The sequence below is a fragment of the Giraffa tippelskirchi genome, chromosome 13 (assembly GCF_054371585.1).
Source record: "Giraffa tippelskirchi isolate mGirTip1 chromosome 13, T2T-mGirTip1v1.2.pri, whole genome shotgun sequence".
In the NCBI taxonomy this organism is placed as follows: Eukaryota; Metazoa; Chordata; class Mammalia; order Artiodactyla; family Giraffidae; genus Giraffa; species Giraffa tippelskirchi.
Window position 1 is genome coordinate 104356863 of NC_137287.1, and position 27020 is coordinate 104383882.

General features: G+C 46.0%; 1 protein-coding gene and 1 long non-coding RNA gene across 4 annotated transcripts; one reads left to right on the forward strand and one right to left on the reverse strand.

Moving 5' to 3' along the window:
• Positions 1-10997: 10997 nt before the first annotated feature.
• LOC145531182 (uncharacterized) lies at positions 10998-15516 on the reverse strand. Its single transcript, XR_014072255.1, has 5 exons — positions 15444-15516; positions 15176-15351; positions 12861-13065; positions 11953-12143; positions 10998-11415 (listed from the first exon to the last, which is right to left on the reverse strand). It is a non-coding gene; the product is annotated as an uncharacterized LOC145531182 (long non-coding RNA).
• LOC145531181 (uncharacterized) lies at positions 13776-24989 on the forward strand. Of its 3 annotated transcripts, XM_081552949.1 has the most exons (7): positions 13776-14084; positions 14843-15332; positions 15937-16041; positions 20323-20383; positions 21988-22079; positions 23257-23503; positions 24814-24989. In XM_081552949.1, exons 2-4 carry the CDS (start codon positions 14920-14922, stop codon positions 20369-20371), a joined length of 567 nt encoding a protein of 188 aa, XP_081409075.1. In that variant the 5' UTR covers positions 13776-14084; positions 14843-14919; the 3' UTR covers positions 20372-20383; positions 21988-22079; positions 23257-23503; positions 24814-24989. The 3 variants fall into 3 exon arrangements, with proteins under 3 accessions (XP_081409075.1, XP_081409076.1, XP_081409074.1); XM_081552950.1 differs by lacking the exon at positions 23257-23503 and having other exon boundaries at positions 13940-14084; XM_081552948.1 differs by lacking the exon at positions 13776-14084 and having other exon boundaries at positions 14746-15332.
• The last annotated feature ends 2031 nt before the right edge of the window (positions 24990-27020 follow it).

A 27020-nucleotide genomic window follows, 5' to 3' on the forward strand; every position in this document is an offset into this window, starting at 1 on the left:
CATTTCTTTCTCCAGGGGATCTTCCTGACCCAGGGATGAAACCTGCGTCTCCTGCATTGCAGGTGATTCTTTACTGCAGAGCCACCAGGGAATAAGTACTATAGAAAGGCTTAAACCTAGTTGTGTCCAACTCTTTGTAACCCCGTGACTGTAGCCCACCAGGCTCCTCTCTCCCTGGGGATTCTCCAGGCAAGAATACTAGAGTGTGTTGCTATGCCCTCCTCCAGCGGATCTTCCCAACCCAGGGATCGAACCCAGGTCTCCTGTATTGCAGGTGGATTCTTTACTGTCTGAGCCACCAGGGATAATAAAGTATAGTATAACCAAGATGAAAAAATGAGTTAGGGTTTCTGGACAGCCCAAATAGAAAAACAGATGAGAGTGGAGCTGCTTGGGTTGAGGGTGGGATTCAGAAGTCCTGCCTCTTGGGCTCCCTCACTCCCAAGATAGTCTAATTAATGAGAATAATAATGGCAAAATGGTGGTAAAACACCACCAAAGAGAGATGTAAAGTCTTATCACAAGAGCAGCTAAGATCCTCTGAGCACTTGCCTTGTGCTGGGTGCCACATGGCCAAACCCTTTATTTTCTTGTTCTTTAATGTCTTTATTCTTGCTCCCGTTCTACAGATGAGGAAAGAGACTTAGGTTAGTTAAGCAGTCTGAGAACACACTGATAATACAAGGATTTAAACCCAGAATCCACAGATACATCTTCCATGCATCACCATGTTGTGAGTCCTGTGGGTTGCAGCAGAGTTATAAGAAAACTGTCCATGGGTTCATTTATAGGATTTTTATGGGAATTCATTTACTGATTCCCAACTTTTCTATCTTCTCATTCCCAGAACCCTCTTTTCAAGAGTAACTTCTTCCACAAACCTTACCACCTTGCCTTCTTCTAATGTTTCTTCAGAACTTCATTATAAAGCATTTTTCTCTTTGCCCCAGTTCCTACTCAAGAGCTTTGCCTTGGAACATCACCTCCAGGGCTTGGAATAAATGGGCTGTGAGTGATCTTGCAATGTCCAGGAAACAAGCCAAGTGGTTTTCAATTTGCTTTCAACAAAAGAGGAGTGTTATTATTGCTCCTAGTCTTAACCTACTTGGAGTTATTGAGAAACATTTTTTGATAATACATTCCCTCGTGATTTTTGTTATATACTTTGAAAGCAGTTCAAAAGATTGAGCAACACAGTTTTAATAAAACTCCTTTTATGCCTCTCTGCTTATTTGCTGAAAAAGTATACAGAATTGTTCGTGGCACTTAGCTCTCTGAAGATGCAGATTAGGTCTTTGATGGGTGCTGAACCCTGCTTTCTAGCAATGAGTAAAGTAATCCACAGGTAAAACAGCTAATTGGGAAAAAGCCATTCATTTCATTAAAACATTCATTTCTCAATCAATATTACTCTGTGTTAAATTGTTATTTAAAAATTTAATAGATTATAGTATTTTAGTCAGTCATGTCCAATTCTGCAACCTTATGGACTGTAACCTGCCAGGCTCCTCTGTCCATGGGATTCTCCAGGCAAGAATACCGGAGTGGGTTGCCATTTCCTCTTATAGGGGATCTTCCCAACCCAGGGATCGAACACAGGTCTCCTGCATTGCAGGCAAATTCTTTACCACTGAGCCACCAGGGAAGCTCAAAGGGGAGCAGAATATGTGACCCTCAAATATCCCACTTTGGCATGTAGATTATTTTGAGCTGAAGGCATTCAAGCCCACCAGAAAGACTCAAGAAAAACTTTCACCTCTCCCTTAATTATTTAAAATAATTAAATAGGGGGCCTAGCTCAGAGAGAGAAGTATTACCAGAGATAACTTAAAAAAAATAGTATCTACTATTATTATTATTTTTTAAAAAATGTATTTATTTATTTATTTGGTTGTGCCGAGTCTTAGTTGCTGCACACAGGATCCTTGATTTTCATTGCAGCAAACAGGATCTGTTTTTTTCTTAGTTGCAGCATGCAAACTTTTAGCTGTGGCATGTGACATTCAGTTCCCTGATTAGGGATCAAACCCGGGCCCACTGCATTGGGAGCACGAAGTCCTAGCCACTAGACCACCAGGGAAGTCCCCACCAGAGATAACTTCTATCTGAATGACTTAACTCTATGGCAGGGCATACATCTAATTAGCAAACATCTCCTCTCCTTATTGTCCTATATGAATTACTCTCCTCCCCTTTGGGCCCCAGGCCAGTATCCAGTTCCTTAGTTCATGATGGAATAGAGGTGTTAGCTGCTGCATTTGGCCTTGGTTCTCATATTTTGGGGCTTCCTTGGTAGCTCAGCTGGTAAAGAATCTGCCTGCAATGCACGAGACCCCGGTTCGATTCCTGGGTCGGGAAGATCTGCCGGAGAAGGGATAGATTACCCACTCCAGTATTGTTGGACTTTCCTGGTGGCTCAGCTGGTCAAGAGTCCACCTGTAATGCGGGAGACCTGGGTTGGGAAGATTCCTTGGAGAAGAGAACAGCTACCCACTCCAGAATTCTGGCCTGGAGAATTCCATGGACTGTATAGTCCATGGGGTTGCAAAGAGTCAGACACGACTAAGCGACTTTCACTTTTTCTTTCTTATATTTTTATGGAACTCCCATACATACATAATTAAATTCATTTTTCTTCTGTTAATCTACCTTATGTCAGTTTAATTAATAGACAAATCAAAAGAATCTAGAAGTGTAGAGAAAAATGTTTTAATCTCCTACAAGAATAATCTAAAAGATTATTTTACTTTTTGATGTGGACCACTTTAAAGCCTTTATTAAATTTGTTACAATATTGTTATATTGCTTCTGTTATATATTTTGATTTTTTGGCTGCCAGGCATGTGGGGTCTTCGCTGCCTGACCAGGGATTGAACCAGCAGCCCCTGCACTGGGCCTTCAGGGAAGTCCCTAAATGATTATTTTAAATATTTAGTGCCTTAAAATCAAGGGAGTTTTGAAAAATTTTTTCTCATGGTGGATCATATTGTGGATGCAAAGAAGAACATGTTTCTCATTGACTATCTGACCTCATCCTCTGTTGTTTTCCCACTTGTCAGCTTCAAGACAGCTTTGCTGGCCTCCCAACTATCTTTCCTACATACCAGCACTTTTCCCACCACAGGACCTTTGCAACTGCTGTCCCTCTGCCCAGATTGTTCATCCCTCTAGACATAACTATAGCTGCTTCTCTTATCCTGTGCTATCTTGTCTAAGTCATTTTCTCAGTGAGGCCTTCTCTGACTTCTGTGTCTAAAATTTCTCTCCCTTCCTGTCAACCCTTCATATTCCTTGCCTTGACTTTCTCTTAGCACCAACCTCTTCTTACAAGGACACCAGTCTTTTTTTCTCCTTAATTTTTATTGGAGCATAGTTGATTTATAATGTTGTGTTACTTTCTGCTATACGGCAAAGTGAACCAGTTGGATGTATATATATCCACTTTATTTTTAGATTCTTTTCCCATATAGGTCATTGCAGAGTATTGAATGGAGCACCCTGGCTACACAAGGATGCCCCTCTTATTGGATTAGGGCCGATCCTCATGACTTCATTTAACTTAATCATCTCTTTAAAGACCCAGTTTGCAAATACAGTCACGCTCTGAGTACAAGAGTGAAGACATCACCATATCAGTTGAGGGGGTGTGTGGTCACAATTCAGCCCATAGCATATGGGAAGGTTCACTTTACACCAACTCCCCCAGCTCTATGCTTCTCTGTGTGCACTTATGTCTGTATGCTCTGCTTCAAGGGTGTGAGAGGTACACGGTTTTTAAAAATTCTATGACTCAGTACAAACGAAAAGAACTGTGGAATTTACTCACATGGATGTTGGTCTGATTAAAAAGCACAGTGTGTCTTTCAGGACTGTAGAGTGATGCCCCACGTAAGGCCCCCAGAAAGGGAAAGGGAGCCCCCATCCCCTCCCCAGGTGATGCATCTAGACTCTGGGGATGAACAGACTGCAGGCGGGGGTGGCAGCTGGCCAGGCTGCCTTGCCCTGCCGTCAGCGGATAACCCTCCCAGATGGCCGTCTCCAGCCTCTGATGCGTCTCTTTTACAGATGGTGCAAACTGAGGCGTCCAGGGTGGAAGGGCCTTACCCAAGGGGCCACCTGGCTCTTTGGCTCTGCGTACACTCACCCCTGACTCATCCTGGTCACGCTGTCTCATCCCTCAGACCTGGCATCACTCCATCGTGGTGGGGCTGTTTGTCTTCCTTCTGCTGTGTGAGGTGTGAAATGGGCCAAGAGCCTGCAGGAAGCTCACAGATCAGCCTGCCCTCCCCTGGCAGCCCACCTAGCCCACGTGTCCTTGTGACCGGCTCCAGGCTCCCACAGCACTGGCGCCTGAGAGCAGTGGGACAGCCTGGATGCCTGGGAGGGATGAGAGAATGGGCTGAGGAGAGGCCCATGGGGGTCAGGGGACGCTGACTTGCCTCGCCTCTGATTCCTCTCCCCTGGGCATGGGCCCCGGGAGAGCCACAGTGAGGGTGAGTGAATAGTAACAGAGACATCCATCCTCATGGCCACAATAGCCGCTTCAGTGGGTACCACCCTTTGCAGTTTGCAAGTTACCCACCCTGTCCATCAGGGAGGCACCGCTAAAGCCAGTACCTAAGGGGAACCTGAGACCCAGAAATGAGAAGGGACACACTCAAGGTCCTGCTTCTAGCCCAGGCAACCCTCAGATCCTGGTGGAGACTCCAGGTGCAGCCTGTGGACTCCCAGATCCCCCCAGTGTCCCCTTGGGAAGGGGAAGAGTGCTGGCATGACTACTATGTCCAGAGAAATTGTAGTTCTTCTCTCAGGTAGAACCAGAATTTCCCAGGTACATCTAGATTCCTTAGGAATGTTGACAAGTTCCCTGGAATGCCCACAGAATTTGTGTGGCTTCTTCAGAGACACTGACATTCTTTTTCTTTCTTTACCCCCATGCATCTTTTCCTAAACTGAAGTATAGTTGATTTACAGTGTTGTGTTAGTTTCTGGTGAACAGCAAAGTAATTCAGTTTTATATATAAAATATATATTCTTTTCCATTAAGGTTTATTCCAGGGTATTGAATATAGTTCCCTGTGCTGTGTTATCCAGTAGGTCCATGTTGTTTATTTCATATACAGTCGTGTGTATCTGTTAGTCCCCTACTCCTAATTTATCCCTCCCCCACCTCCTTTCCCCACTGGTAACCATAAATTTGTTTTCTACGTCCATGAGTCTGTTTCTGTTTTGTACACAAGTTCATTTGCATCATATTTTACATTCCATATAAAAGTGACATCATATGGTATTCATCTCTCTATTTCTGACTGACTTCACTTAGTATGATAATCTCTAGGTCCATCAATGTTGCTGCAAATGGAATTATTTCATTCTTCTTTATGGCTGAGTAATATTCCATTGTGGGGCTTCCCAGGTGACGCTAGTGGTAAAGAACCTGCCTGGTAATGCAGGAGATGTAAGAGATGCAGGTTTCAGTTCCTGGTTCAGGAATATTCCCCTGGAGGAGGGCATGGCAACCCACTCAAATATACTTGCCTGGAGAATCCCATGGACAGAGGAGCCTGGCGGGCTACAGTCAGTGGTGTTGCAAAGAAGTGGCACACATCTTTATCCATTCATCTGTCAGGGGACATTTAGGATGCTTCCGTATCTTGGCTATTGTAAATAGTGCTACTGTGAACATTAGAGTGTGCATCTTTTGTCCACATATATGCCCAGGAGTGGGACTGCTGGATCATATGGCAACTCTATTTTTAGTTTTTTGAGGAACCTCCATACTGTTCTCCATAGCGGCTGCACCAATTGACACTCTCACAAACTGTAGGAGGATTTCCTTTCCTCCACACCCTCTCCAGCGTTTGTTATTTCTGACATGCTTGTGGAACAATGGTATTTCTGAGAAAACGCCCAGTTGTCAGGAAACACCGAGAATTCTGTTTAGAAGGAAATAAAAGACCTCTATTTTATAGAAATAGAGAGATTTCATATGGAGAGGTTAGCATCCCTCAGGAATTTAGAGTGTCCCCTCAGTTCCCATTAGGAATTCTGAGATTTCTCTGAGGAACCATGGGACACTCACAGAAGGGCTGATAGTATTCCCCAAGTCAGCGATTCATTCTCTCCAAGAAAACTGAGACTTCACGAGAGTGGCCCCGGAGCAGGGAGCAATTTCCAAGGGGCAAAGGTTGCCTTGGGGAATCAGGTGAAAGCTGTGGCTTCTTCCCAGAACTTAGCGGATGTGCCCTTGGAGACATGAGCACACCAGAGAGCCCTGCCACACACACACACACACACACACACACACACAGGTGCACACACACACACTCACACACACAGGCGCACACATGTATTCACATACTAGACACAGTGCGCACACAGACAAGTCTGTAGACACACACACAGGTGTTGCACATGTCTTCACACACACAGTGCACACACACAGGTGTGTAGGCACATACACATACGGGTTTGTGGTGGTTTCAGGAAGTCACAGCTCCCACCCAGGTTGACGATCTCATGGCCTTATCCTCCTCAGGGCTCCAGGGTAGAGCCGTGGCTCTGGACCATCCCCTTCCCTATTCTGGTATTAACCAGAAGTGGCCAGTCCTCCCCATAGCCCAGCTCAGGTTCCTCAGGCCATCTGCCCACCGCCCCCATCCCTGGCCCACCCCTTGGCCCTCCTACTACTTAAGCTCATCTCCACTCCTGGCTCTCACTTTGTGATCAAGCAAAGGAGGCCCACAGGTCCTGGGTGACCAGAGCCACATCCCAGGTAAGGGTCCTGCAGTCCCCACACTCAGAAGCCTGGACAGCAGCTAGGTGGCTGTGAGAAAGGAGCTGGAGCCCAGCTTCAGGTCTTGGTTCTGTCACTGACCTGCCAGGTGACCCTAAGGCCTCAGTTTCTAGGTCTGCAAAATGGGAACCCTCAACCTTTGTTTTTTTTAAATTGAAGTATAGTTGATTTATAATAATAGTTTCAGGTGTACAACATAGTGATTCAGTACTTCATAGGCTGTATTTCATTTAAAGTTATTATGAAATAATGGCTATATTTCTCTTCTCTATACAATATATCTTTGTTGCTTATCTATTTTATACGTAGTGGTTTGTATCTCTTAATCCTTAATCCCATACCCTTACCTTACCCCTCTCTTGCCTCTTCCCATTGGTGACCACTAGTTTGTTCTTTGTATCTGTGAGTCCATTTCCATTTTGTTATATACATGCCTTTGTTTTATTTTTTTAGATTCCACATACAAGGGATAACAGAGCATCTGTCTTTCTCTGTCTGTTTCACTAAGAATGAAACTCTTTCTAGGTCCATCCATGTAGTTGCAAATGGCATTATTCCATTCTTTTTTAAGGCTGAGTAATATTCATATATACATATGTGTGTGTGTGTGACATCCTCTATCCATTCACCTACTTTTGGGCACTTGGTTTGCCTTCATATCTTGCATAGGGAGACCTCTCTTTGACATAAATCATAGCAGTAACTTTTTGGATCTATCCCCTTAGGCAACAAAGATAAAAGCAAAAATAAGCAAATGAGGCCAAACAAAACTAAAAGCTTTTGCACAGCAAAGGAAACCATTAACAACAAAAAAAGATGATTACTGAATGGGAGAAAATATTTGTGAATCATATAACTGATAAGGGTTTAATATCCAAAATATACGACAGCTCATACAATTTATTACCAAAAAGGAAGTAATCCAATTAAAAACTGAGAAGACCTGAATAGACATTTTTCCTTAGATGTTTTCCCTCAACCTTTAATATATCATATGCCTGTGAAACAGCCAACGCCATACCTGAGGGAAGTCAAAGCCCACTTGTCCAGAGACCAAAGATCTGTCAGCTCATGGACATTCTGTGTTTGTTTTGCTCATTTATGGTAAATATGAAGGACACAGAACACCCGCCCACCTGGGAGGAGGGGACACCAGAAATGACCTGAGGTGAGTGCTGGGCAGGGCCTGGCTCTCAGCAGGTGCCCAGTACGTGGCCCAGCTGTTCCATGGACCCCACTGTTCGCCCCAAAGAGAACAGGTGCTCCACTTCCCAGGGCGGCTTGGGCTGCTTCATACCTGTCCCAGGTGAGAAGGAGGACTGAGCTCCTGCCGGCTGGATGCCAAGGGGAGGGGCTGGGTGAGGACTGTTACACGAGTGTCTGCAAACAGCAACAACAGTCCTAGCTGTCTTATTCCATTTGTCCTACTTAGGAGGAATAATCCCTGCCTCCTTCACCTGCAGCCTGCTAGTGAAGGTGCATTGGCTGTACGAGACAACCCCCTCCTAGGTGCTACCAAGAAAGAAAACAGATGTCAGATGTGTCCTGACTTCAGAGAGAATCAGAGGGACAAACGAATGCCCCAGAGCCCAGGAAACATGGCAGCAAAGCCCTCAGGGAGCAAAGATCACCCCTCCTGCCTACCCACCATCTTTCTTTCTTTACTTCACATATTAAAAAAGTTTTTTAAATTTATTGTATTATTTTTTTTGGCTGCACCGCACTGCATGTGGGAGCTTAGTTCCCTGACCAGGGATCGAACCCATGCCCCCTGCATTAGAAGCACAGAGTCCCAACCACTAAACTGCCAGGAAAGTCCTAATTTCATATGTTTTTAATTGAGGTTTAAGTTACATGCAGTAAGTGTATCCACCGGTAACCACACCCAGCTCAGAGACAGGACATTTCCACCCAAAAGTTTCCCTTATGCCCTACCCTGCTCAGCACTGCCCTCCAGTGGTGACCAGTCTTCTGATCTCTGTGCTTTTGAACTTCATGTAAGCAGAATCAGACTGCCCCCTTGAGTCGGACTCAACTGAAGCGACTTAGCAGTAGCGGTAGCAGTGTTTGTGAGATCCACCCATGTTATATCTACCAGCTTTCTCTATTTCTCTAAGTCAAATTAAATCCCCCAGGAACCCAGGCTTCTCCTCTCACCTGCCTCCCTTCCCCCCGGAGTGCACTCAGCCCCCAAACAAGTCCCCTTGCCTGTGCAATGGCTGTGTGTGCCGCCCTGTGGAGTGGCCCCAGGGGGACCGGCTTGTGCCTCCACCCTGGTCAGCCCAAGGCCTGGAGGAGCGTGGCTGCCCATTCTTTCTAGAATCCCTCACTGATGTTCCAGACGTCATGAGCAACCATCACGGGAGAGCTGAGGCCCACCATCCCATATCTGTTTCCCCCTCCCCCGGGGTGAACAAGGTCCACCCTCGCCCACTGCCCTCTGATACCGACCCTGTGTCCCTTGCCCCACCATCCAGCTCAGTTTAGTCACTGGTCTGGCCTTGACTTCTCAATTGGCAGTCCTGAGGATGGATCCACAGTGTGTGTGTATGTGTGTGTGTTCCACAAAGTCTGTTTTGAAAAGTATCTAAATGCCTTTGGGAGCCAGGCAGGCAACTCCAGTGAGGGAGCTGCGGCTGTCAGTTGGAGCTCCTATACATGGACTCTGTGTCTGGCCTGGGCTTCCTCACAACACAGGGACTGAGGTTCGAGGGCAAGTGCCTGCAGAGAGTGAGTAGAAGTTCTGTCTCTTTAATGACTTAGCTTCAGAAGTCACAGGAGCTTCCCTTGTGGCTCAGCTGGCAAAGAATCTGCCTGCAACCAGGGAGACCTGGGTTTGATCCCTGGGTTGGGAAGATCCGCTGGAGACGGGAAAGGCTACCCACTCTAGTATTCTGGCCTGGAGAATTCCATAGACTGTGTAGTCCATGTAGTTGCAAAGATTCAGACACAACTGAGCGACTTTCACTCACTCAGAAGTCACAGAGCATCACTTCAGTAGTGCTGCATTCATTTTAGCAATCACCAGCATCTCCCTATCCCAGCCCCCACCCTCCACCTCTCAGTGGGGAAGAGTATCAGTAATATTGTAATAGCATGTGTGTACTAAGTCGCTCAGTCATGTCTGAATCTTTTCAACCCCATGGACTGTAGCCCTCCAAGCGCCTCTGTCCATGGGCTTCTCCAGGCAAGAATACTGGAGTGGGTTGTCATTTCCTTCTCCAGGGGATCTTCGCCACCTGGAGATCAGACCCGCATCTCTTACATCTGCATTGGCAGGTAGGTTCTTTACCACTGGCGCCACCTGGAAGCCCAGATGTAATAACACGTTGCTGTTCAGTTGCTAAGTTGCGTGCAGCTCTTTGTGACCCCATGGACTGCAGCACCCCAGGCTTCCTGGTCTGTCACTATCTCCCGCAGTTTGCTCAAACTCATGTCCATTGAGTCGGTGATACCATCCAACTATCTCATCCTCTGCCATCCCCTTCTCCTTCTGCCTGCAATCTTTCCTCGCATTAGAGTTTTTTCCAGTGAGTCAGCTCTTCACAGTTGGCCAAAGTATTGTAATAACATGTAAGACAAGATAAATATATAGTTGTGGCTATCTTTGGAAAATGCAGTCTTCCTCATCTACTAGACCGAGTATAAGAGAGTGGATTCAAGCAATAACCATCTCTCATGATCCTAGATATCATTACCCACCAAGTGATCTTGAGCAAATCCTTTCCCTTCCATTTCTTCATCTGCAAACTGGAGTTAATACGGTGAGCCTCTCAGGGTTGTTCTGAGGATTTGATTACGTGAAATGGTGAATGGAAAGCACCTAGCTTGGGGACTGGCACATGTAAATGTAAATGGTGACTGTTGCCTCAACCACGTTGACCAGCTGAAGCATCATGCCACAGTGTGGGCTCCAGGCCAGCCTGCCAGACTCTGAATTCTGACTGCCATCTGTCAGCTGTGTGGTCCAGAGCAAGTAATTTTACTTCTATGCACCTCATTTACCCCACCCTGCATTAAACATGCAAATATGAGACATTATGTGTGCATGTCTGTTCAGTGGAAGAACTAGCTATTAATCAAGTAAATAAAATAGAACTATTAACTGTAAAAAATAAAAGGCATAACAATAGAACTTATAAAGTTCTCATGAAGATGAAATATGGTGATGCAGACAAAGTCCTTAGTACAATATCTTGCACATAACAAGCTTAGTAAATGCCAGCTGTTATTAGGTTCCTGTGTGCCGAAGAATTTACTGCACATTCAAAAGGGCTTCTCTAAGGTCATGTTTCCATCTCAAGAGGTAGGGCAAGTAAAAGTTCTAGCGTTACAAATAAAGAAATGGAGGCTCAGAGAAATTGAGTGGCTTGATTAAGCCCCACATGAAAGTGATGGTGAAGATCGGATGAGACGGCCAGGCTTCTAGATCCCAGATCAGTGTTGCCCTATTGACCAACCATTGTTTCCACCGGAGCCTAGAGCGATCATGGGAATGTTTCTGTGGGCTCTCCTTCTCCCTTGCTGCCTGCTTATACCAGTCTTGCTCAGTTTGGAGGCTCCAATTCCCAAACAGGTAAGTCATCCCATCCTTCCTTGGAGCTCCTTCCAAGGAGATTCTAGAAGAAACAAACTCGCCTCTGTTGGACCAGCTAGCACCTGCCACCAAGTCAGTTCCTTAGAAGTTCTTAGATTTGCAAAGTGATAGAGGCGGCACTTGGAGGCCCACTGCCTTCCCCAGAGGTGCCTAATCCCTTTCAGATTACCTTTGGTGGTCTAGATCAGATATTTAATACACACCACACATCACCTCTCTGCCGTCTCACATAGTCTTCTTTTGTTTTTAAAATTATAGTTGAGTTACAATGTTTCAGGTGTACTGCAAAGTGATCCAGTTGTGTATATATATATACATTTTTTTTTCAGATTCTTTTTCATGGTATGTTATCATAAGGTATTGATTATAGTTCCTTGTGCTATACAGTAGGTCCTTGTTGTTTATTTTATTTAGAGTGTATCTGTTAATCCCAAACTCCTAATTTACCCTTCCCAACATAATCTCCTATTCTTATGTTTAGTTCCCAAGTAAATCTTTCTAGCTTTAATCTCTGGTGATCTAAGTCCTATGAGATTGCAAGTGAAAGTTTAACACTTACTTTGGAACCACACCTCATTGGCTTGTAGTTCCCAATCTTTAATGAATGGCTCTTTGGAAACCCCTCATATGCCTGGTCCATATTTTCTCTGAAGTCTTCTTATCTGGAACCTCACTTCTTGTGCCAATTTTTGTCTTTAGGGATTGTTGGGCTGTGGGCTTCCTGGGTGGCTTGGTGGGTAAAGAATCTGCCTGCAATGCAAGAGAGCAGGAGACATGGATTCAATCCCTGGGTCAGGAAGATCCCCTGGAGGAACCCATGGGCCGAGGAGCCTGGCAGGCTACAATCCATAGGGTTGCAAAGAGTCGGGCATGACCGAAGCGACTGAGTACAGCACAGCACATGGTTTGGCTGCAAGAAACAGCAACCTCCCTGCAAAGTAGTTAGCAGAAAGAAAACTGATTTATAAAAAGGGGAGAGATGTCATCCACTGATTTCAGAGTTTAGAAGTCCCTTGGATCTCCCAGGATCCTAAAACTAAGATCTGGGAAGCTGTCAACCACTAAACAGCTATACCTTATGAGACCACATCACTTAGTCCTCAGAGCTTAACTGTATCATCATTTTCTCTCTTCCATCATAGGTGGCCCAAATGCGGTCACCTTGTATCTGACCTGTCATTGCCTCCTGGGTCAAGTGCTCAACAATACCTCGTGAGGGAATTCCCTGGTGGTCCAGTTGGTAGGACTCCGTGCTTTCACTGCCACGGGCGTGGGTTCAATCACTGATGATCCCCCAAGCAGCATGGTGCAGGGAAAAAAAAAAAAAACTAGCGAGAGGCTGAATCTCTGTTCCGAATTGGCAAGGGTGATCCTTATCCTGATTCCTGGACGTGGGCACAGAATGGGTTCTGAGCTGAGCGCCATAGTCCTACGTGTCTACAGGGGAAGGGGAGGTCTTGGACTCACCTACGTGTCTGTCCCAGCAGGCAGTAGAAGTGGAAGTCTCCTTCTCAAGCCTGGCCAGGTGCTTGGCAATGGTGGTGTTGTTGGCCCCGGCTTTCTCAGTGGGAGCAACCGGCAGGCTGGAGCCATCAGGAGTCCTTCAAGTAGCAGAGGAGCCATCCACTTCCAAGACCAAAGCTTCCCTGAGTATGACCAGAAGTTCGTGTATCTGAAAGACACTGACACTGAAGACTTTGCGGAATACAGTGCCCAGTCTAAGGAAGTCAGTGTGCGCCCAGACTGGCCCCAGAACCCCAACCTGCTGACCACACCTGCAGTGAGAATGGCTGTGCCTACTCCAATTCCACCCATGAGAATGCACGTGACAAATCAGGCCACCATACACAACCCTGGTCAAAGTGAAATGAGTGGCTGAGACTCTGCTGACAAAAGTCCTGTGATCAGCCAAGGATCCTCAGGCCACGAAGAAGGGAATCCCTCCAGACAGTCTGATCAAGAGGGTAGGATGAGCCATGGCCACTCTGACCACATGCTGCCCACCCACCTTGGCAGTAAGAACATGGGTGGTACAGGCATCTCAGGCAGAGACCATCATGCAGGTGTTCCTGGAGGAAGTGGTCTCACGTCTGGGGCAGCCATGCCTGGCAATTATGGTCAGTCTATGGCTGGGTCATCTAGTGGTTTTAGTCAATCTGAGGAAGAGTCAATAAATGGTGAACTTGGGTCAAGGAAAACTGGTAGTTTTGGTCAATCAGAGTTAGGGTTAATAAGTGTTCAAACATTGACTGGGTCACATAGTGTCTGTGGTCAAGTTGGGAGAGGGTCATCTGGAAAGTATGGTGGGTCCAGTACAGAGTCAGTGAGTGGTCAGTCTGAGTCTGAATTATTGAGGGTTTGGGGTCAGTTGGGGACAGGTTTAGTGAGGGGTCAGACTGGTGGTGGAGAAGGCAATGGCACCCCACTCCAGTACTCTTGCCTAGAAAATCCCGTGGATGGAGGAGCCTGGTAGGCTACAGTCCATGGGGTCACTACGAGTCGGACACGACTGAGCAACTTCACTTTCACTTTTCCCTTTCATGCACTGGAGAAGGAAATGGCAACCCACTCCAGTATTCTTGCCTGGAGAATCCTAGGGACGGCGGAGCCTGGTGAGCTGCCGTCCATGGGGTCGCACAGAGTCAGACATGACTGAAGCGACTTAGCAGCAGCAGCAGCAGCAGACTGGTGGTAGGTCATCTAATGATTATGGTCAGTCTGGGGCTAAATCATCTGGTGGTTTGGGTCAATCTGTAGCAGGGTTAGTGAATGATCCAGCTGGGGCTGGGTCTTCTAGAGGTTATGGTCTGCCTGGGACAGGGTCAGTAAATGGACAATCTTGAGCTTGGTTATCTAATGGCTACAGTCAATCTGTAACAGAGCAGTGGATGATCATTCTGAGTCAGGGAAATCTGGTGGTTTGGATCAGATGGGGACAGGGTTAATGACTAGGAATAGGTCATCTACTGGGTATAGTCAAATTGGGACAGGGTCATCTGGAGGGCATGGCCAATCTGGGGCAAGGCCAACAAATGGTCTGCCTGGGCCTGAAAAATCTGCTGGTGACAATCAGTTTGAGGCAAGATCATCTGGAAGCAATGGCCAGTCTGATTATTGGTCATGTCGTCATCTTAGTCAGCCTGAAACTAGACCAGTGAAAGGACTGGATCAGCCTAGAGCTGGGTCATCTGGCGCATCAGGTCAGTCTAGGGCTGGTTCAATGAGTGGTCAGCTTGAGGCTGGACCATCTGGTGGCTCTGCTCAATCTGGTGCTGAATCAGTAGGAGGAAATGGTCAGCTTGGAGGAAAGGTATTTAATCATATTCATTCAGGGACTGCATCATCCATAGATTCTGGTCATTTAGGGGTGGGAATAACTGTTAGCTACAGTCACTCTAGAAGCGGGTCACATAATGATCATGGCAGGTCTAAGGCTGGGACATCCTTAGGTCATGGACAATCAGGACATGGCAACTCTGACCACTCTGGCTCCACTGGAGAAGTAAAATGGGGAAACATTGGCCACATGGAAACCCCAGTGGATGGCAAGACTCCCCAACATGGGAGACCAGTCAACAGCAATGTGTTGCTTCTGCCGGCTCATGACAGTCCAGGAGGAGGCACTGGAATGGGATCTGGAAACCCTCCCAGCCAAACAAATGCTCTCAACAAAGACATCTTGGCTCAGGAAGGGCTGCTGGGAGCCATCCTTCTCAACAATCAGCATCTGATCAGGGAGCGTGAAAAGCTACTTAAGATCCTTCTGGGCAGCAAGACCTTACCTGCTGGCAAAGATCACCTCCTGGAGGCAGCTGGGTCCTTGGCTCTGGAAGGCTTGCTCTGCAAGAGTTCTCTAGGGGGCATCTGTGGCCATGGGAGTCTTGATGACATTGATGATGTTCTAAAGAGCACGGTTCCTTTTGGGAAACTCAACAGCTGGTGAGTTTGAGTCCTTTAGCTATAAAGTAGTTCCCCCAAAGCATTGGTTAGTAGAGGTTCCAGGTATTTGAAAGGTATCACTCTCTGCTGTGAGTTTCAGATCTCACTTACCTGTGTAGAAAGTTGACATTGAGAAGGCAACATTAGATATCTCTTTCTTCTCCAAACTGTCAACCTAGCACCCAGTATTCCTCCATTATGATGTCATATCTTGGATTTATGTAGTCTTGTCTGAGCCCCTACTGAATTACAAACAGCCCTGGAAAGGGGTGCAGCAGAAGCCCTTCCTAGTGAAACCTTAGTTCTTATTTAATACCCCAGTGATTAAAACAGCATCTTTATTATAAGCTAACACCATAGTTACCAAGTGATGCTTTGGATTTGATGTCCTAACTCTCCTTTAGTACCTCAGTTAACTGAAACCATCTGTTATTTGGCTTATGCTTTCCTTATCTAGAGCTAGTAGGAATGGGACTTAGAATGGAAATCTAGATTGAGGATGGGAGGGCTCAGGATGGAAGAAAGGCCACACTGCAGTTTAAGTGTTGAGCTGAGAGGCCTGGGAACATCTTTTTCACTTTCTCTCACCCTCCCTATTCTGTAGGCTCAACATCATCAACTTTGATATCATCCAGGTATCATGGAAGGTCTATCCTTTAACCCACTTCCAACTGCAATTTCAGATCAGACTGACAATCAGCTTCCCAAGGTGAGTAATGTTTATAGCTAGAGAAGTGGGGCATGGAAGAGAATTTCCGTAAGTAGTAGACAGTTTTTCAACACCAGCACAATGTCCCTTGGCTACGTTTAGCCTTGGCCAGGAAATCTTCACAGTATCTGCCTAAACACCTCAGCTCCTTAGGGATGACTGTTAACAGTAAGACAGCTGTGAGAGTACATCTATTATTTTTCTGCCATTTTTGCATTCTTTATTATAACAAACTTGGGGGAAGTTAAAGCATAAACCTAAATTTACAACCCAGAGACAATGACTGTTCTTCCCAGAATTCTTTCAGTATCATTTTGAATGTCAATAACTATTCCATCACATCATTGTACAATGATACATTTTAACCATCTTTCTATTGTCAGATGCTTGAGCTGTTCCCAATTTCACTCTTATAAAGAACTCTGTGATTAATATCTTGACTAACAAATCTTTGTTCATAGCCTCAATTATTTACTTAGAAATTCTCAGAAGTATAATTTATAGTTTTGGCAAGTATTGCCAAATTGCCTGCCAAAGAGATGATGAGATGATGACAGCATAACTATTATTGAGTACCTAATATTGATATTGGGCTTCCTTGATAGCTCAGTTGGTAAAGAATCCGCCTGCAATGCAGGAGACCCTGGTTTGATTCCTGGGTTGGGAAGATCTGTTGGAGAAGGGAAAGGCTACCCACTCCAGTATTTTGGCCTGGAGAATTCCTTGGACTGTATAGTCCATGGGGTTGCAAAGAGTCGGACACAACTGAGCAACTTTCACTTTCAATATTGATATATTCCAGGGAAATATATTCCAATGCTAAGGGCATTCATGAATTATCTCATATATTCTTCACCATAATCTCAGAAGGGGGGTATTGCTATCATGAGCATTTTACAGAACAGGAAACAAAAGCTCAGAGAGGTTAAATTAAATTGCACGTGTGGGAGTGTAGATGTGTATGGTGGGACTGTACACTTTCTCTGTATTTTGACTCTTGAGCCATAAAAATGTATTACCTATGCAAAAGTAAAGTGAAAGCATTTAACTTACTTTTAAATATATATTTAAAAACAAAATTAAGTTAAAATATATACAGAACAGCTGTGTCTGGCTCTGTGCAACCCCATGGACTGTGGCCCACCAAGCTCCTCTGTTCATGGAATTTTCCAGGCAAGAATACTGGAGTGGGTTGCCATTTCCTATTCCAGGGGATCTTCCCAACCCAGGGATCAAATCTGCGTCTCTTGCAGCTCCTGCATTGGCAGGCAGATTCTTTATCACTGTGCCACCCAGGAAGCCCACATATGGAACAGCAGGCATCACTAAAAAATATGCATTTGGACCACATCTCTCACCCACAAATGCCAATGCTTGTTTCCAAGCTTCAGGGAAGCCTTTAGAGCAGCCCTAAACATTTGGTCTGGGAGGAGAGTATTGCCTGAGCTGCAGAGGTAGAGAAGGGGAGCTCATGATTTGCCCCCAGACCTGATGCAAAGAACTTACTCATTTGAAAAGACCCTGATGCTAGGAAAGATTGAAGGCAGGAGGAGAAGGGGACGACAGAGGAAGAGATGGTTGGATGGCATCACCGACTCAATGGACATGAGTTTGGGTGAACTCCAGGAGTTGGTGATGGACAGGGAGGCCTGGCGTGCTGCGGCCCATGGGGTCGCAAAGAGTCGGACACGACTGAGTGACTGAACTGAACTGAACTGTCCTGGGACCCAGGGTGTGCCCTGGCCATGACTTCTTATGCTGCTCTTGCTTGGTCTTCCCTCTGGAGGTTCCCTGGGATCTCAGTTCACACAATCCTCTCACTCCTGTTCACTGTGTGTGTGTCATCCAGGATATTGATCTTCCTCAGTGGCTCCAAGGTGGATGTGACCATTGAGGTTCCCTTAGAGATGCCCCAGATCAGGTCGAGCCCAGCCCTGTTCACTCCACAGAACTGTAAGCTCGTCTTCACCAGGATGCTCATGCGAGCAGGGTAAGTGCTGTGCCAGGAGGGCTGGGCACTGTGCAGGGTGCAGCTGGGGATTGTACCAGGCTCAGTGGCGGTTACCAAGCTCTCTGAGGGCCATGGTCTGGATCCCAGCAAGTCACTAGAGCATCTGCTCTCATCTCAGCTTCTGCTCAGGTCTCTCCCCCACAGAACTTAGGCTTCTAAACAGAAGAGAGTAGTTTCTTGCTAGAAGCACATGTCTTCCCTAAAAGTGGTCCTGCCTGTAGAGAACATTGCATGGTCCCTTATCTGTCCTCACATGAGAGATCCTGGGCGGAATCTCCAGTATATCACTTCTCACACTACGCTGTAATTGAGAGTGTGTGAGCTGTGTGGGAACAGAAGCTGCTTTGTAATCATAATTCATTTGTTCTTTTGTTTATTCGACAAACATTGAGCCAGCCACTACAGAGTTGTACCTGGAGATACATTGGAGAACAAGACTGAAAAGGAGGCATAGATGGTTGGATGGATAGATGAATGGGAGGAGGAGTGGGAGTTTGGGTAGCTGGAAGGATGGATACATGGATAAACGGATGGATGGATGGATGATGAGTGGATAGATGGATGGATGGATGTATATAATTGTGACTGATTTGTGTTGATATATGGCAGAGACCACCACAATATTGTAAAGCAATTAACCTCCAATTAAAAAAAAAAGAGCAAACATAAAAAAACAAACAAACAATGTAAAAGACACCACCTGTTTATGAGGTGGCAGGAGCCCTGCTGGTGAGATGGTCGAATGTCCTCTAGCCCACCTCTTTCTTTCACTTATTACAACTCTATTTTACGTATTATATATGAGAGGCACAGAGATGTTATGTAAATTAGACAAGGTCACACGGCCAGGAAGTAGTGGTACAGGGATTCAAGTGATCTTGTGTTTTTAATATTACCGTGATTTGAATTGAAATCACTGCGAATGGTGACTGCAGCCATGAAATTAAAAGACACTTGCTCCTTGGAAGGAAAGCTATGACAAACCTAGACAGTGTTTTAAAAAGGAGAGATATCACATTGCCGACAAAGGTCCATATAGTCAAAGCTATGGTTTTTCCAGTAGTCATGTATGGATCTGAGAATTGGACCACAAAGAAAGCTCAGAGCCAAAGAATTGATGCTTTTGAACTGTGGTGTTGGAGAAGACTCTGGAGAGCCCCTTGGACTGTAAGGAGATTAAACCAGTCAATCCTAAAAGAAATCAACCCTGACTATTCATTGGAAGGACTGATGCTGAAGCTGAAGCTCCAATACTTTGGCCTTCTGATGTGAGCAGCTGATTTCTTAGAAAAGACCCTGATGCTGGGAAAGATTGAAGGCAAAATGAGAAGGGGGACGTCAGAGATTGAGATGGTTAGATAGCATCACTGACTCAATGGACATGAGTTTAAGCAAACTCTGAGAGATAGTGGAGGACAGTGGAGCCTGGTGTGCTGCAGTCCATGGGGTCACAAAGAGTTGGACACGACTGAGTGACTCAACAACAGCAATAACAACAACAAAATTGAGTTAATATATGCCAAGTACTTATATTACTTATATATTAAGTACTTATATTACAAGTACTCCAAGACCCTGGAGTGGAGGAAACATTTGTAACCGGGGTCACAAAGAGTCGGACACGACTGAGCGACTTCACTTTCACTTTTCACTTTTCATGCATTGGAGAAGGAAATGGCAGCCCACTTCACTGTTCTTGCCTGGAGAATCCCAGGGACAGCGGAGCCTGGTGGGCTGCTGCCTATGGGGTCGCACAGAGTCGGACACGACTGAGGCGACTTAGCAGCAGTAGCGGCAGCAGCAGCGATAACTGCTGTTATTTCAAATGCCCTGTTCCCCTCCCCAGCCAGCTCTCTGCAGTCATAGAAGCCATGCTCAAACAGATCCTGCAGAGCTCTCTACCCAACATGGTGAGTTTGACAAAGTGGGCCCTGGGCAGACTCTAGAGGTTCCCTGGAGAGGCTTTGCAGCTGGAGGCACAGAGAGGCAGCCAGAGCAGGCAGTTTGTCTTCAGACTCTCCAGCCTCTCCAAGCTTTGTTGTGCTGCCCTTTGTCCAGGCCACTGCGGCTGGGGAAGGGACATTTACTCTAGGATTGACATGTGCTAAGCAGTTTACACCTGCAGAAGAGGAAGATTTGTGTTGTGTTTATAAAAATCTCTGTAGAACCACTCAGTTCTATACAACCAGTTACTCCAAGGCTGGGCTGTGCTGGGATGGAAAGAGGTCCAAGTGTCCTGTCACGCAGGCCTCTGCTCATCTGTGTTTCAGCTGTGCCCAGTGGTCCGATTCTGGATTTACATCATCAATCGACAGTTGAGCTTCCTAAAACGTAAGTTGTGTTATGGGCCTGAGACCTGCTCTCTGGCTTAGACTATTGCAGTAGCCACCTACCCACTCCTGTTTTCTCCCTTTCGTGGCTTCCAGAGAGGTTTTTCTGAATCACACCTCTCTGCTCAGAGTCTTCCATAGGAGTACCAAGTTCAAACCCCTAAGGCTGGCAGTCAAGATCTTTCCTTATTCTCCTCTGTGCCCTTCAAGGGCTGCTTGCTTCAGCCTGTGGATCTCAGCCATCCCATACAATCCATGCCCTTTTGAGATGTTATAGCTTTGCTCCCAATGACTTCCCACACCCTTCTTCCACACCTGGAAAATTCCTGCACCCCTTCAGGGTGTGTCTCCGATGTTTTGTTCTCCCCAAAGCCTTTGCAGATCTCTCCAGGTAGAATGATTCCTTCCTCAGGACTCCCATGCTCACCTATCCATCACTTGTGCCAGACTGTTTCATAATTGTCTGCTTCTTTGCTTCCACTAGAACAGAAGCTCCTTGAGATCAGGGACCTCTGTATTATATTCTTTCTGGTGGTGTTTCATAGTTCCTAGTTAGGCACAGAGGAGGCCCTCTATATTTATTGCCACTTTGTTGGAATATGAGCTGGAAATGAAAGGGAAGAACATTGATGAATGGAACAAAGGACAAAAGTATAAATAAGTGGAAACATGTATGGAAGAATAAGTGGAGAAATGGATGGATTGGTGGACAGATAAATATAAGGAAATGTGAACAGAATATGATGGAAGGAAAATGGAAAAAAAGGGAATTTAAGTGGATAGATGAATAGATGAAAAGGAAATAGAAGGAAAGAGAGATAACATAATTGATGGATTATTTTATCCATCCAAAGGAATCGCTTTGGAAGTGACAGAAATGTCAATGTATAGCAGAACAAATACAATATTGTAAAGTTAAAAAATAGAAAATAAACTAATTAAAAAATAATTGATGGATATAAGAGAAACTGGAAAGATGAAAGATGATGGAGTGATAGAGGGATAGATGGATGAATGGATGGAAAGAAAAATGGATAAAATAATGAAAGAAGGAAGAGAGGATGGTTGGATAAAAGGATGAATGGTGAAAGGGTTCATGTATGGACAGGAGGGTGAGCAGATGAATGGAAGGAAAGAAGGGTCTCTTACTATTGTGTGGGAAGATGAATGGTGGAGCGGTGTGTATAGATAATATATAGATAACAGAATGGGAGAAGGAAGGAAAAAGAAAACTATAAAGATGGATGGAAGATGGATGGATAAAAAGAAGGGAGAGGGGAACATTATGTGGATGGATAGGTGGATAGATGGAAAGATGAGGAGAAAGATACTGGTAAGGGATATAAGAAGAACATATGAATGGATGGATGGATGGATGGATGGACGACTAACTGCCAAGGTGAGAATGCTGTACTCTCTTGTGCTAGAAGATGGTAGGACATTGGGGTTACAATGTATTTTCCAGCAGTTTTTTTTAATAATCTTCTTTCAGATAAGTCTGTGTGTGACAGGGACAAATGAATGGGTTTTATAAGCTGTGTTTCAGTCAACTTAATCTCTTGTCCTCCCTTCTCATTGCCACCACTCTCCCTCTCTCTTTATCAGATCTCCACTCCTTTGAGTTGTTTAGGAACCTCCACCCTCATTTCTCCAGGGTGCCCACATCATCTGAGCTGTATTACTGCCTGGACTTTCAGGTATGAGCATCGAATGGTGGCCCCACAAATCCCCTTACCTCTCCACATTTGTTCTCTCACCTGTCAGATCAGGGTGATTATCATACCCATATAAAGTTATCCGAGGGTCTTTCCAGGGGGCGCTAGTGGTAAAGAACCACCTGCCAATGCAGGAGATGTAAGAGACTGGGGTTCAATCTCTGGGTCGGGAAGATCCCCTGGAGGCGGGCATGGCAACCCACTCAGTATTCTTGCCTGGACAATCCCGTGGACAGGGAGCCTGATGGGCTGCAGTCCATAGGGTCGCAAAGAGTTAGACAGACTGATGTGACTTAGCATGCACAACATAAAGTTATCATAGATATCACTTCTGAGACACATTTTCCTCACATTGTAACATTTCTAAAATTGGTGTGTGTCCAGTATTCAAAGGTATGCCACAGTTTAACTAGCAATTAAAAATTTTTCTTGCTGGCACATTAAATAATCATCAATGATATTCTGGCGTGACGAAATATAGTACAGTGACTAAATGAGGAGATGTCTGTGATTTGTCCAGTGCAGAGGAGGAACTAAAACACTGGTGGTTTACTTCTCTTTGCCCTGGACTTAAATATTTAAAACAATCAGATTAGTTACTTGGCATGACAATACATGGGGACCAGAGAATGGGGAAGTGATCCATGGGGGCCTCAAATACATTCTTCTGCTCCAAGCTTCTTTTAAGCATTAACATGATACTGCCAACTCCCCTTCCTCCACTAATGGGAAGTCCTGAATTATGGGAAATGTGCTTTGTTTCACAAGTAGGAATTTCAGGGGTCTTGGGATCCATAGCCCCTCTGCCTGCCAGCGCTCAGCTATTTAGAAGAGTCAAAAGTCCAGATTTTAGGAACAGTTCTGCCACCCCGTATAACCTGGACAAATCCATTCACACCACTGAGTCTTCTCTTCCCTATCTGTGGTCCTTATGTTGCATGGTTGTTGTGAGAATTAAATGAGAGATGCAGATCTTTGGCATAGTAGGTGCTCGGTTAACGTGGGCTTTCTGGTTTTTCCCAGGACAAACACTTCCCGGCCTCTTACATTAGCTGGCTGATTGAACGTAACTTTTTTCCTTCTCATATCTAGCCCTACTACCATATCCCAATCCCCCCCACCCCTCCTCCATCTTCATGTTGAACTGTTCTTTCTCAAGAATCCTGAAAGCAAGTGTAAAATCTTGGGACCATGGACAGCCCACCGGGCACAGATTCCGTGCTTTGATCAACACTCAGCACTAAAGCTGACTTCCTGGATGGCAAATCCCCAGGGACCAGTGTCACAGTAGGGATCCCGAGATCGCCCACTGCATGGTGATGATGATGATGGTGGGAGTCCAGGCTGCCATATGCCATAGTGACTCTTGCTAGAGACAGATGTGTGGAGCAGCCCATGCCATAGTGGTGAGTGTGAGTGGGTTCTGGGGGCAGCCCACATCAGAGTCAGCAGTGTCAACCTGGGGCTCCTTAACTAACCTATTCCATGGTGAAGAGATTTGTCATGAGATTCCCAGAGTCACCTACTCCATAATGATAAATCTGTTAGTGAAATTGCTGATTTTGTTTTTACTCCATGATGATCAGTATTATGGGATTCCTAGGCTATGTCACCAAATAGGGAAGACTACTATGATGGATTCCTAAAGTATTTCGCTCTGGTGGTCAATTAATTGAAATATCTCATTCCATTAGGTTTCTAGGCCAGACCCTTTCCTTGGAGGCTGTTCTTTGTATTGTGGTTAAGTTCCCACCCTATCCCACTTTATGGCAAAGGGCACTGAGGTGAGAATCTTAGGATATTTCACTAATGTATTGTGAGAAGCTTTTCAGTAGACCCAACTGATTTCTGAGTCTAGAAGGAATTTGTTGGACTTCTCTGGTGGTCCAGAGGTTAAGAATCCGCCTTCCAATGCAGGGGATGTGGGTTCGATCCCTGGTTGGAGAACTAAGATCTCACATGCCCCGGGACAACCTAAGCCCATGTGTCCAATCTAGAGAGCCCCAGCACCAAAACTACTGAGTTCACGAGCTACAGAGCCCGTGCTCTGCAACTAGAGAAAGCCTGTGCACCGCAACAAAGACCCAGTGCAGCCAAAATATTTTTTAAAGAATTTGTTTAGTCACTGTGCTTCCATTTCATCCCAAACCTCCAAGTCTTCTGTGGGAAGCCTGGGCTGGACAGAGAAGGAACACTGTCCTGGTCGATTTTTCGGACTGTCATCATAGCCTCTTTTGGGGCCACTTCTGCCTCCTTCTGGGTTTCTCACCAAGACTGGGTCCCAGGCAGGAGGCAGGAAGGAGATGAGACCCCCGTCAAGCAGGAGGGGCAGCCTGTTGTTCCCCTAGGGAGCCAAGGAGGGCCTCACTCATCCATGAGCCCCCTTGCTGCTTCCATGGAATTCTCCATGATGATGGCAAAAGCCAGAGGAGATGACCAGAAAGATAATCCTGGCCTGGGCATCCTGACACCTGGGTTCAAATCCCAGTTCAGCTACCAGCTCTCTGGTGACTTTGTACCAGTCCCATCCCCTCTCTGGGCCTCTCTTCTCCCATCTAGAAAACATGAGCAGTCTCTAAAGGTCTTTCCGTCATTGATGAGTATTGGGGAAATGGGAGGGGGACAGGACCAGAGGCCAGAGAGGTCCCTGGCAAAACCATGGCCACTACAGATCCTTCTCATGGTAGCACCTTCTAATGTCTCTCTTTGCTGTCAGTTTCAGGGATCCAGACAACCTCCTATTACTAGGATCAGCTTGGGACCCCTGCCAGAAACATGGTAAGGATGTTAAGCCTGGGAGAGTCACCATGGAACTCTCCAACCTCATCTCGAGAAACTTCATCTTGATTTACCCATCAGTGATCTCGCAACCAAACTGAAAGTAGTCTCTTCCTTAGAGCTTGGGTTTGGATTTGTTTGAAACTGACCAGATGAAACATCTCTCTAGGGTGGCTATTGATTGAGGTAGAAAATCCTCTAAGAACTGAACCAAAGGAATGATGCTCTAATGAGGGAAGAACTGGAGTGAACATCCCCCTCTTCGGGCAGCTGGCCTAGGGTCTGAGTATTTCTGAGGATTCCTGAGGCTGAGCATAGTGATGACATTCCAGTGAGATGCATGAGCCAGGCTGAAAGATTGGCTCCAGGCTGTTTAGGACTCAGTCAATAGCTGCTACCAGTGAAGCTGCCTGTACCTTCTAATCCTGGATCCCCAGTCCCTGCTCCTCTGTGCTCTGCTTTCCTTTCCTGTATAAGACGTTTGCCCCAAAGTTGCTTTTTCAGTGTATAAGGTACACTTCAGAATCTGCCTGGAAAAGATAAAATTGAAGAATAAGCTAACACACACTTAGAAGGTCAGAATCCTGGCCTCAGAGGCCCTGGGAATGCTAGGGCCTTCCCAGTGGGTGGAAATGTCAGGCCTGCTGGTCCCACAAAGTGAAGCCCTGAACCCTTTCTTCACATGAGACTTTCATGACAATTGTGTGTTTCAGCGAGTGGATGTCCCTGATGTGGCACTTTGGCATGACTGTGAAGGGCACAACTTTGGAGTCAGGTTCAAATGCTATCATCCCCACTGACTCTGAACCTCAGTTTCCTCTCCTGCAAAATGGGAGTGAGAATAGTGCCTATTTTATAGGGTAATTCTGAGAAAATGCAACAAGAAAGCCTTGATGCAGTGCCTTAGACAGTGTTGCAAACTGCCTCCACCAGTAGGTGGTCCATAAACTGAGAGGCAGAGGGAACAGCCTGTGCAAAGATGTGGAGAGATAACTCAAGCGGTTATGAGAACACACCGTCATCCCCCACCTCTCTTCAGCCCCCACCCCACTTCACCCCCGCTCCACATGAGCCCCCACAATCATAGAGGCAAGAGAGCCGGTGAGCTTCAGTCACCCTTCTCTCCACTCCCCTCAACGCCCCTACCTCCTGCCTCCACCCCCTGCTCCTGCAAGCCCAGGATGGGTGATGAATGCGCAGTTCCCAGATGACACCACGAGGTGGAGCCATAATGTTACAAATTCATGCTTCTTACACTGAAGATAATTTGCATAAAGCAGCATATTCTGTTATGCCGGGCTTCGTACTGGGCAGAGGAGCCTGGCCGGCTATCTTTCATGGGGTCGCTAAGAGTCAGACAGCACTGAGAGACTAAACACAGCACAGCATTGTTCTGGGCACTTGGCCTTCTTGATCTTGTTAAATTTTCAAAGCTTGACTTCAAGTTCAATATCCTTAGCTCCATCTTAAAGATGGGAAACTGAGTCTCAGGGAAGTGATGTAACTAAATGTGTGGCTGGGAGTCAGAAATCTTGGGCTCAGATCCCAATTCTTCAGCCTACTGGGACACAACCTCAGTCTCCCCCTTTGAAAAACAAGGATAATAATAGCAACATTATGATAGTTAATCGACCTTGTGTGCGTGCTAAGTCTCTCAGTCATGTCCCACCCATAGCCTACCAGGCTCTGTCCATAGGATTCTCCAGGCAAGAATACTGGACTGGACTGCCATCCCCTCTCCAGGTGATCTTCCTGACACAGGGATCAAACCTGTATCTCTTATGTCTCCTGCATTGGCAGGTGGGTTCTTTACTAATAGACCTTAGCTGTTTATTTTATGCCCAGCCCTGTGCTGTGCTCCTTACATGGACCATTCCGTGTGGTCCTCACAACCATCCTAGGAAATGGCTGTTAGTATCCCTGTTTTGCAGATGAGGAAACTGAATCTTAGAGAGACTGCCTGGCCCACTCCCACACAGCTAGAAGAAGGCAGAGTGAGTTTGAACCCAGGTCTTCCAGCGAGAGCAAGAGAAGCTGGAGGACGGAGTGTTAGGCCCTCAGGGAGGAGAGGTGCCCTGGGTTCTCCTTCTGGCCCAGCACTACCCTGCCACGTCCATGCTGAGTCCCCCATGTTGCTCTGACCTT